The sequence below is a fragment of the Passer montanus genome, unplaced genomic scaffold (genome assembly GCF_014805655.1).
Source record: "Passer montanus isolate IOZ18808 unplaced genomic scaffold, ASM1480565v1 scaffold154, whole genome shotgun sequence".
In the NCBI taxonomy this organism is placed as follows: Eukaryota; Metazoa; Chordata; class Aves; order Passeriformes; family Passeridae; genus Passer; species Passer montanus.
In genome coordinates this window covers 471,734-481,795 of record NW_024362494.1, presented here as the reverse complement: position 1 = coordinate 481,795, position 10,062 = coordinate 471,734, and the positions used below count along the sequence as shown (strand labels likewise).

Below are 10,062 nucleotides of genomic sequence, written 5' to 3'. Positions count from 1 at the left end.
CCTCCATCCCTGCATCACATCCCTCCCTCCTTGCATTCCTCCATCACCAAATCCATCCCCACATTCCTCCCTGCACCCCTTCATCCCACCATCCCTCCCTCCATCTCTCTCTCTGCCCCACCCTCCCTCCCGTTTCCCCCCAGCCCTGGAGGACGCCAGCAGCCCCCCGAGCCCTTCCCAGCTCTCTCCTCTCCCCGCTGACCCCCATGCCAGGCCGGGCAGCGCCCGTGCCCACACGCCGTGTCTCCCCCCGCAGTGTGCCCGTGCGGCGCGGGCTCGGCGTGCACGGCAGCGGGCGAGTGCTGCCACGCCGAGTGCCTGGGGGGCTGCGGCCGCCCCCACGACAGACGGGCCTGCGTGGCCTGCCGCCACTTCCACTTCAACGGGCACTGCCTGCTCTCGTGCCCGCCCCGCACCTACGAGTACGAGGGCTGGCGCTGCGTCACGGCCGAGTACTGCGCCAGCCTGCGCAAGGTCTCCCACAACCCCCGCGACGCCTCCAAGTTCGTCATCCACCAGCGGCAGTGCCTGTCCGAGTGCCCCTCGGGATACACCAGGAACGAGAGCAGGTGGGGTGTCCCCGGTGCCCCGGCACGGGCGCGGTGGTGGCTCGCTGGCTGGCTCACGTCCTGTCTCTGCCGCCCTGCCCGCAGCATGTTCTGTCACAAGTGTGAGGGGCTGTGTCCCAAGGAGTGCAAGGTGGGCACCAAGACCATCGACTCGATGCAGGCAGCGCAGGAGCTGGGGGGCTGCACCCTCGTTGAGGGCAACCTCATCCTCAACATCCGCCGGGGCTGTGAGTGCCTGAGCTGGTCCTGCCAAACCCACCCCGCGTGGGAGAGCTGCTGTGGAGGGCAGGGGGTGGAGGAAGGGGGGTGTTTTGCCTTGCAGAGTGAATGAATGGGGACGTTCCCCTCTCCCTGAGCCTATGTGGTGTGTCATTCCCAGATAACCTGGCCTCGGAGCTGCAGAGCAGCCTGGGGCTCATTGAGACCATCACGGGCTTCCTGAAGATCAAGCACTCCTTTGCCCTCGTCTCCTTGTCCTTCTTCAAGAACCTGAAACTGATCCGTGGTGACTCCATGGTGGATGGGTGAGGATGGTGTGGGTTTGGGGGGGACATGTGGCCCTGAGGGTGCCCTTGCCCACTGCCTCCATCCACACCTCCTCCCCCAGGAATTACACCCTGTACGTCCTGGACAACCAGAACCTGCAGCAGCTCTGGGACTGGAGCCACCACATCCTCTCCATCCCCGTGGGCAAGATGTACTTTGCGTTCAACCCCAAGCTGTGCCTGGCCGAGATCTATCGCATGGAGGAGGTGACGGGCACCAAGGGCCGGCAGAACAAGGCGGAGATCAACCCCCGCACCAACGGGGACCGGGCGTCCTGTGAGTACGGGCATGGGGACAGCCAGCAGTGCCACGACCCTCTGCCTGAGCCCTGCCTCCTCCCCACAGGCAAGACCCAGACCCTGCGCTTCATCTCCAACGTCACCGAGTCCGATCGCATCTTCCTCAAGTGGGAGCGGTACCGGCCCCCCGAGTACCGCGACCTCCTCAGCTTCATTGTCTACTACAAGGAGTCGTAAGTGCTGCCTCTTGTAGAGAGCTTGGGAATGCCAGCCTGTGGTGTCCTCTGTCCCTGCTGGACGCTGCCGGGACCGTCCCTGATGCCCGCTGTGGGACAGACCCTTCCAGAACGTGTCGGAGTACGTGGGGCAGGATGCCTGCGGGGCCCAGAGCTGGAACGTGCTGGATGTGGATCTGCCCCTGAGCAGCGAGCAGGAGCCAGGCGTGACGCTGCTCAACCTCCGTCCCTGGACCCAATACGCCATCTTCGTGCGCGCCATCACCCTCACCACGGCCGAGGAAGGACGCAACTACGGGGCACAGAGCGAGGTGGTTTACATCCGCACCATGCCAGCGGGTAAGGGGCTGGCAGGGGGCTGGCAATGCCCGTGGTAGACCCCCGCTTCCACCCCCAGGAAAGCCTGACCACCCCTGTGTCTTCCCAGCCCCGACGGTGCCCCGGGACGTCATCTCCATGTCCAACTCTTCGTCCCACATCGTGGTGCGTTGGAAGCCGCCCACGCAGCGCAACGGCAACATCGCCTACTACCTGGTGCTGTGGCAGCAGCTGGCCGAGGACATGGAGCTCTACATCAACGACTACTGCCACAAAGGTGAGGCCAGGCAGGGCGGGGGCAGCACGGCAGCCAGAAACGCCAGCGGGACACGGGTGGTGCCACTGAGCCAGGCTCTGCCAGCCCTGCCCGTTGCTGCCCACAGGACTGAAGCTGCCCACCAGCAGCGCAGACACGCGTTTCGGGTTTGGGGATGGTCCCGAGGGGGAGCAGGATGCCGAGGAGAGGTGCTGCCCCTGCCGCCCCACTGACGGGCAGCTCCGCATGGAGGGCGAGGCCGAGTCCTTCCAGAAGAAGTTTGAGAACTTCCTCCACAATTCCATCACCATCCCCAGGTGCCATCTGGGGGGGTTCCCTGCTTTGGGGGGCTCCCTCAAGCTGGGTGCGTGGGTCTGCCTGGGTGGGGGGGTCCAGTGGCTGCTCCTGGCAGACCCTTTAACTGATTTCCTGCTGTCTCAGGCCCCCCTGGAAGGTGACGTCCATCAATAAGAACCCACAGAGGTGAGCTGGGACCTCCCAAAAAACTCACTTCTTTCTTAACCTACAACAACCAGCCTGGGGGATCTCCCCTCTGCTGACCAATTTTGGGGGACAACCCCGGTGCCTCAACTCCCCATCACTTCCTGTCCCCAAAGCAGGACCCCAAAGCAGCGCAGGGACGTGGTGGCCGTCACACCCGCGGCCAACGCCTCCTCAGCAGAGCCGCTGGCCCCGAGCCGCCCGGGAGGCGAGCCCAAGCCTGACTTCCAGATCTTCGAGGACAAGGTGGTGCGTGACCGGGCGGTGCTGTCGCGGCTGCGCCACTTCACCGAGTACCGCATCGACATCCACGCCTGCAACCACGCCGCGCACACCGTGGGCTGCAGCGCCGCCACCTTCGTCTTCGCCAGGACCATGCCCGAGCGTGCGTCCCCAGCCCTTCCGAACGCTGCCCTGGCCGTGCTGGGATGTTGTTGAGATGGGGGTTGGCAGTGGGTGATGCCCCCAGGAGCTGACTCCCTCTGTGCCTCTCTCCAGTGCAAGCTGACAACATTCCTGGGAATGTCACGTGGGAGCCGGCTGGCAAGAACAGTGTCCTGCTGCGCTGGGAGGAGCCCAGGAACCCCAACGGGCTCATCCTCAAGTATGAGATTAAGTACAGCCGGGAGAGTGAGGTGAGAACCCGCTGTGGCATCCCCTGCCCAGCCCTGCCAGGTCTGGTTAGAGGGGCACGGCACCCGTGCCATTCCACACCACACCACACTACACCACACCACACCACACCACACCGTCCCATCCTCATCTCCATCTCCATCCCATCCCAACCCCATCTCTATCCCCATCCCCATCCCCATCCCCATCCCATCCCATCCCATCCCATCCCATCCTCATCTCCGTCTCCGTCTCCGTCTCCGTCTCCATCTCCATCTCCATCTCCATCATCTCCATCTCCATCTCCATCTCCATCCCCATCTCCCAAGGCTTACACATGGCTGAGGGGGATGAAACCCCTCTGCCACCCTCACGTTGTCCCCTCCAGGAGGTCACCACCGTTGTCTGTGTCTCACGCCATCGCTACTCCAAGTACGGGGGTGTCCACCTGGCTCTGCTCCAGCCAGGGAATTACTCAGCCAAGGTCCGGGCCACCTCGCTAGCTGGCAACGGCTCGTGGACAGGGCTGGTCAAGTTTTACATCCTGGGGCCAGGTACCTGCAGGGGACAGGGGGACATCAACAGGGACCTTGGCGGGCAGGGAGGGGGCAGCTGTGGGGCCGGGGAGCTGGGGCGCTCTGGGGAATTGGGCTGTGCTGCTGGGGTGGAGCTGTGGGGCCAGGGGATGCTGCTGGGCCTGGCTGCTGAAGGTGGGAGCTGTTGCGGGATTGGGAAGCTGAGGGGTTCAGGGATGATCCTGGCCTGAGACACTGGAGCATCACAGAATCATTTGGGTTGGAAAAGCCTCCGAGACCAGCGAGTCCAAATGTTCCCTCAGCACTGCCAAGGCTGTCACTGACCGATGTCCCCAAGTGCCACATTCACACCTCTGTTAAATCCCCCAGGGACAAAGACTTCACCAGTGCCCTGGGCAGCCTGCTCCAATGCTTTCCCCAATATCCAATATCCAATCCAGAAGGTCCCCCCGAGCCTCCTTTTCTCTAGGATGAGCCGCCCCCCACACCCCTCAGGTGCTCCTGGTGCTCCACACCCCTCCCCAGCTCTGATCCCTTCTCTGGTCACATTCCAGCCCCCCTTTCTTGCCTTGTGGGGTCCAAAACTGACTTGAGGTCCCTCAACAGTGCCCAGCACTCATTTTCTTCTCAGGTCTCTTTTGGGTACTAATGGATTCATAGAAACATTTTTTATTGTCTCGCATGGCAGATTCAGTTCTAGTTGGGTTTTGGTCCTTCTAATTTTCATTCTTGTCCTGAGCTTCCTCAGATCCTCCTGAACTTCCCACGCTGTCTTCCAAAGATCAAAACCCCTCCTTTCTCCCTCAGTTCCAGTCACAGACCTCTGCTCAGCCAGATGGGTCTTCTTCCCATCCTTCATCCAAGGATGCTGCTGGATTGAGGAGCTGGGGGACTGGGGAGGTGGACACTGGGACAGAAAGGTTGAGGGATGCTCTGGGACAGGGGCACACAGGGATCGGAGGGTGCTGCTGGTCTGGGGAGCTGGACTGGTGGTGTCCCATGTGAGGTGGGATCAGTGTCCAGACCCTGATCCATGGCCACCTGCTCCTGGCAGCCGAGGAAGAGTCCAGCAGCTTCTACGTCCTGCTCACCGTCACGCCCGTGGTGCTCATGGTGCTCATCTCCTGCCTGGCCGTCTTTGTCTTCTTCTACAACAAGAAGAGGTAGCGACCCCCCTGCCCCACCAGGGCTGCGCTGGGGTGGGATCTGGCCAAACCAGGCCTGGGAAGGGCTGGGGGGAGGCAGCAGCTCCCAGCGCTGCCCACCCCTGGCAGGAACCATGACGGGTATCCCAGCGGGACGCTCTACGCCTCCGTCAACCCCGAGTACTTCAGCGCCTCGGACAGTACGTGGGGACGTGGGGACAGGCAGGGCCACCCCAAAGGGCCACCGAGCCCCTTCTGTGCTGGGGTCAGGCTGGAGGGGATGGGGAAGGGGTGGGGTGAGAATGGGATGGGATAGAGATGAGTATCGGGGTGGGGATGGAGATGGAGATGAGGGGAATGGAGGTGGGAATGGAGGTGGGAATGGGATGGGGACAGGGAGGAGGATGGTGATGGGATGGAGATGATGGGATGGAGATGATGGGATGGAGATGATGGGATGGAGATGGGAATGGGAATGAGGACAGGGAGGAGGATGGTGATGGGATGCAGGTGATGGGATGCAGGTGATGGGATGGAGATGATGGGATGGAGATGATGGGATGGAGATGGGAATGGGAATGGGAATTGGATGGGGATGGGGTGGGGACAGGGAGGAGGATGGTGATGGGATGGAGATGGGAATGAAGATGAGGATGAGGATGGAGACAAGGACAGGAATGGGATGGAGATGGGAATGGGGACAGGGACTAGGATGGTGATGACACGGAGATGAGGATGGGGATGTGGATGGGGTTAGTCGCAGTGACAGGGACGGCGTGATCCCCACTCACCCCACAGTGTACATGCCTGATGAGTGGGAGGTGTCCCGGGAGAAGATCACAGTGATCCGGGAGCTGGGACAGGGCTCCTTTGGGATGGTGTATGAGGGGGTGGCGCTGGGGCTGGTCACGGAGGGAGAGGAGACCAAGGTGGCCCTGAAGACAGTCAACGAGCTGGCCACCATGCGGGAGCGCATCGAGTTCCTCAACGAGGCCTCCGTCATGAAAGCCTTCAAGTGCCACCACGTGGTAGGTGGGCAGCTGAGGGGGAGCGAGGGGACATGGCAGGTCTGGCCACTGACACGCCAGCCCTCTTTGTCCCTGCAGGTCCGTCTGCTTGGCGTGGTATCCCAGGGCCAGCCAGCTTTGGTCATCATGGAGCTGATGACACGTGGGGACCTGAAGAGCTACCTGCGTTCACTCAGGCCCGAAGCCGAGGTGAGGGGCTGGTCAGGTGCCAGGAGAAGGGACACTCACCCTGCTCCAGCGGGGTGCTGGCGTGGCCCTGCCCCGGCCCTGACTCTGTGCACGGTGCAGAACAACCCGGGGCTGCCCCCGCCGTCGCTGAAGGACATGATCCAGATGGCGGGCGAGATCGCCGACGGCATGGCCTACCTCAGCGCCAACAAGTTCGTGCACCGGGACCTGGCCGCCCGCAACTGCATGGTGTCCGAGGACTTCACCGTCAAGATTGGAGGTGGGAGTGAGAAACGTACAGAAAATTCTCAGACTGTGACAAAACTGCGTCCAGTTCCGGGCCGCTCAGTTTGGGAAGGATGTTTGAGTGCATCCAGAGGAGGCAACGAGGCTGGAGAGGGGCTGGGAACACAAACCCTGAGAGGATCCACTGAGGGAGCTGGGGGTGTTTAGCCTGGAGAAAAGGAGGCTCAGGGGTGGCCTTATCACTCTACAACTTCCTGGAAGGTGGTTGTGGTCAGGTGGGGTTGGTCTCTTTCTCCAGGAACTGGCAGAACCAGAGGACACAGCCTTAAGCTTCACCAAGGGTTGGATATTAGGAAAGAGATTTTTTCATTTAAAGAGTGATAAAGTTCTGGAATGGCTGCTGGGGAGGTGGTGCAGTCACCATCCCTGGAGGTGTTTAACAAAGCCTGGATGTGGCACTGGGTGCCAGGGTTCAGTTGAGGTGTTGGGGCTGGGTTGGACTCGATGATCTTGAAGGTCTCTTCCAACCCAGTGATTCTGTGAATTCTGTGAATTCTCTGAGAAGACTCACATCGTGTGCATCTGTATACAAACCTTCAGATAAGATAAGATACTGCCTTAGAGATACCATAGAATAAGACAGACATTGTTGAGAGAAAAATTGAACTAGAACCAAGTTTCAAAAGATAGCCTTACAAACAAGACGAGATACTTTAGAGAAACAGAACTATGAAAGATGCATTGTAGCAGGACCCACAAAGAGTAATTTTAGATGATTACTGTAAGGCATTTACAACATGGTGTAGCTAAAGCTGATAGGCCAAGAAACACTTATAGTATATTGTAATTAAGAAATCATTAGCTTCTGATTGTAATGGCATGAATTATAACATCTGTATTGTCTCACCCTTCTCATGAGACTGAAAATAGAATCGAAGTTTTTAAAACACCTCTCAGTTGCCCCATCCCTGGGTCAGCAAAGGGCAACAGTGGCGGTGCCACTGTCTCCTGCTGCCCACACCTTCCTCCTCCTCTTCCTCCTCGGCCAGATTTCGGCATGACCCGGGATATCTACGAGACGGATTATTACCGGAAAGGGGGCAAGGGGCTGCTCCCGGTGCGCTGGATGTCCCCCGAGGCGCTCAAGGACGGCATCTTCAACACGCAGTCTGACGTCTGGTGGGTGCTGGGGTGGGCAGAGCCGGGGGGATTTGGGGACCCCTCCCCGGCTGAGCAGCGGTGCCCTGGCAGGTCCTTCGGGGTGGTGCTGTGGGAGATCGCCACGCTGGCCGAGCAGCCCTACCAGGGCATGTCCAACGAGCAGGTCCTGCGCTTTGTCATGGACAACGGGATCCTGGAGCGGCCCGAGAACTGCCCCGACGAGCTGTGAGTGCTGGGGGACAGCCCCTCACACCCCCACCCTGCTGCGGGAGAGGCTGCCAGGGGAAATCCTGCTCTCTGCGCTGCTGGCAGGGCTGTTGGGAGCCCCCCAAAGCCAGCGGGTGCCCTCTCTCCGCAGCCACGAGCTGATGTGCCTGTGCTGGCAGCAGAACCCGCGCCAGCGCCCCTCCTTCGTGCAGCTCCTGGAGCGCATCAAGGACCACATGGCGCCTGCTTTCCGCACCCTCTCCTTCTTCTACAGCCCCGAGAACGGCCACCACGGCTCGGGAGAGCCCTCCAGCACCGAGACGGATCCGCCCCCCGAGGAGGACGAGCCCCCCGCGTCCCCCCTGCCCGCACGCAGGGACCACAGCCCAGGGCAGCTCCCCAACGGGACAGCCTCGCTCTGACCCGGGGTGTCCTCGGAGCCCCGCTGGACTCTGCACCCCACGCCCCTCTCCAGCCGCCCCCCACTTGCTGGGACCCTCCCCCCCGCATTATTTATTGCTTCCAAGGAGTGTGTGCCTTGGGAGGAGGGTGGCAGCAAGGCAAGGATGCTCCATGGGATGCATTTCCCCTGAAAATAAATTGGGGGTGCTCCGAGTCAGTGGGAGGGAGTGGGGGGCTGCTGGTTGGGAGGAGAACACCCATTTTTCCTTACTTTTTTTCAGGGGGGTGGGATAATGTGGGTATGGGAATGGGTAGCAGGGTTTGGCATTCGGGGTCCCCCATCAACCTGCCCCTGTCATCGTTCCCCAGGTCAGCCACCCCTGTGATCCCCACACCTTTCCCAGGTGGGGAAACTGAGTCACGGGACTCAGAGAAGCCTGGGGTTGCCCTGATGTCTCTTCCCAGAGGCCGTGCTGGTGCACGGAAGGGGCGTCACTGCCTAATCTGAGCGGGAATAAAGGGGATGAAGCTCAGCTCTGGCAGTGCCTGGCTTGGGGGGGGTGTCGCGGGGGGGGCGGCACAAGGGGCTTCCCACTCCCCACCCCCCCAGCCCTATCTGCGTCCTGTGGCTTTGCCCTGCGGTGCCCAAACCGGGGGCGTTTCTAGAGAAAAACGTCAAAGCAGTGGAATTCAGGAGGATGTGGCGACAGCCGCTAGCCCGCTCTGCCGGGGGGGGTGCTGGGGTGTCCAGTGGGGCCCCACGGGAGGTGACCCCAAAGGAATCGAGGCCCCGTGGGTGCCGCTGGGGGCTGGAGGTGGAGATGAGACATAGGGGGAAGGGTGCGGGGCTGAGAAAGTGCAGAATTCAGCGCTGGGATGAGACCCCCCCCGACGTGATTCCCAGCAAGCTCGGGGACAAAACAGCGTCCGGGTGGGGATGGGGAGCCCTGTCCTGTCCTGCCCCACCTCGGGGAGGAGGACGAGGTGGGTCCTGGTGGGAGGGGACAGCTGGGGACAGGGCCACCGTGCCACCAAACGTCCCCCCGTCTCCAGCATCTCTGCGCCCCGACAGAACGGGGTGCCGGGGAAGGGCTTGATTCGGGCGAGGCCGTCACGCCTCGGGATTTGGGGGCACGGCCGGGGGGTGTGACAGCTTGGGGGACTGCAGGTGGCCCCCGGGCTGCTGATAAACCCTGTCCCTTCCACTGCAGCCCGCCCCGAGCCGGGTTCTGGAGCGGGTGTGGCGTCTGCGTGTCCCCCGGGAATTTTGGGGGTTCCACTGGTGGGATGGATGCGCTTGGTGGGGCTGGGGGTGCCGGTGTAGGGTGCCAGCGTGCAGGGCACGGGCAGGGCACGGACGGGCTCCATGCTCGGTGCCAGCGTGAGGAATCCCCCTGTCCCGGCTCGGAGCCTTCCCGGTGCCGGTGAATCACGGCCGGGGGGGTCTGGGGCCGGGGCGGGGGCGGTGCCGGGGCGGGGGGAGCCGCCGGCCCCTCCCGGGAGGCCGGTCCGTGCGTTGCTTTTAAGCCCCGCACGGCCCCGTGCTCGGGCTGCCCGGCAAGTGCGAGGGAGGGCGGCACCGGCAGCACCGGCACCGGCACCGGCACCGGGAGCGGCACCGGGAGCGGCCCCGCGATGCCACCGCTGCCCGCCTGGCTCTGCCTGGCCGCGCTGCTCCTGCCGCTGTCCCTGGCAGCCCCGGGCGCTGCCGGTGCCTGCCCCCGCTCCTGCCGCTGCCCCGGGGCCGGGATATTGCTCTGCCGGGAGCCCGACACCGTGAGCAGCCTGGCCTCGCTGCTGGGGGGCCGCAGCTTCACCGACGTGTGAGTGGGGCCGGGGGTCGGGGTGCTGGAGCTCGGACACCGGGCAGAGCGACGGGGAGCGACGGGGCG

At 62.5% G+C, this 10,062-nt stretch overlaps 2 protein-coding genes across 4 annotated transcripts in view; both read left to right on the top strand.

Moving 5' to 3' along the window:
• INSRR (insulin receptor related receptor) overlaps window positions 1-8,677 on the top strand; it is a 12,809-nt gene extending 4,132 nt beyond the window's left edge. Inside the window, exons 3-22 of one of the 3 annotated variants that reach the window (XM_039702207.1) lie at window positions 257-569; window positions 654-796; window positions 949-1,093; window positions 1,177-1,391; window positions 1,461-1,587; window positions 1,691-1,929; window positions 2,018-2,185; window positions 2,292-2,481; window positions 2,606-2,647; window positions 2,782-3,050; window positions 3,164-3,300; window positions 3,666-3,831; window positions 4,868-4,976; window positions 5,088-5,158; window positions 5,757-5,986; window positions 6,065-6,175; window positions 6,275-6,434; window positions 7,450-7,579; window positions 7,652-7,786; window positions 8,043-8,677. In XM_039702207.1, coding sequence (XP_039558141.1) covers window positions 257-569; window positions 654-796; window positions 949-1,093; window positions 1,177-1,391; window positions 1,461-1,587; window positions 1,691-1,929; window positions 2,018-2,185; window positions 2,292-2,481; window positions 2,606-2,647; window positions 2,782-3,050; window positions 3,164-3,300; window positions 3,666-3,831; window positions 4,868-4,976; window positions 5,088-5,158; window positions 5,757-5,986; window positions 6,065-6,175; window positions 6,275-6,434; window positions 7,450-7,579; window positions 7,652-7,786; window positions 8,043-8,190 — 3,248 coding nt within the window. In that variant the 3' untranslated portion in view covers window positions 8,191-8,677. Of the gene's footprint in view, window positions 1-256; window positions 570-653; window positions 797-948; window positions 1,094-1,176; window positions 1,392-1,460; window positions 1,588-1,690; window positions 1,930-2,017; window positions 2,186-2,291; window positions 2,482-2,605; window positions 2,648-2,781; window positions 3,051-3,163; window positions 3,301-3,665; window positions 3,832-4,867; window positions 4,977-5,087; window positions 5,159-5,756; window positions 5,987-6,064; window positions 6,176-6,274; window positions 6,435-7,449; window positions 7,580-7,651; window positions 7,787-7,919 lie in introns of all 3 variants that reach the window. The other 2 variants (XM_039702205.1, XM_039702206.1) reach the window with 2 other exon arrangements.
• Window positions 8,678-9,783: 1,106 nt separating this feature from the next.
• Window positions 9,784-10,062, top strand: part of NTRK1 (neurotrophic receptor tyrosine kinase 1) — a 9,846-nt gene continuing 9,567 nt past the window's right edge. Inside the window, exon 1 of the mRNA XM_039702286.1 lies at window positions 9,784-9,993. Coding sequence (XP_039558220.1) covers window positions 9,806-9,993 — 188 coding nt within the window. The 5' untranslated portion in view covers window positions 9,784-9,805. The remainder of the gene's footprint in view (window positions 9,994-10,062) is intronic.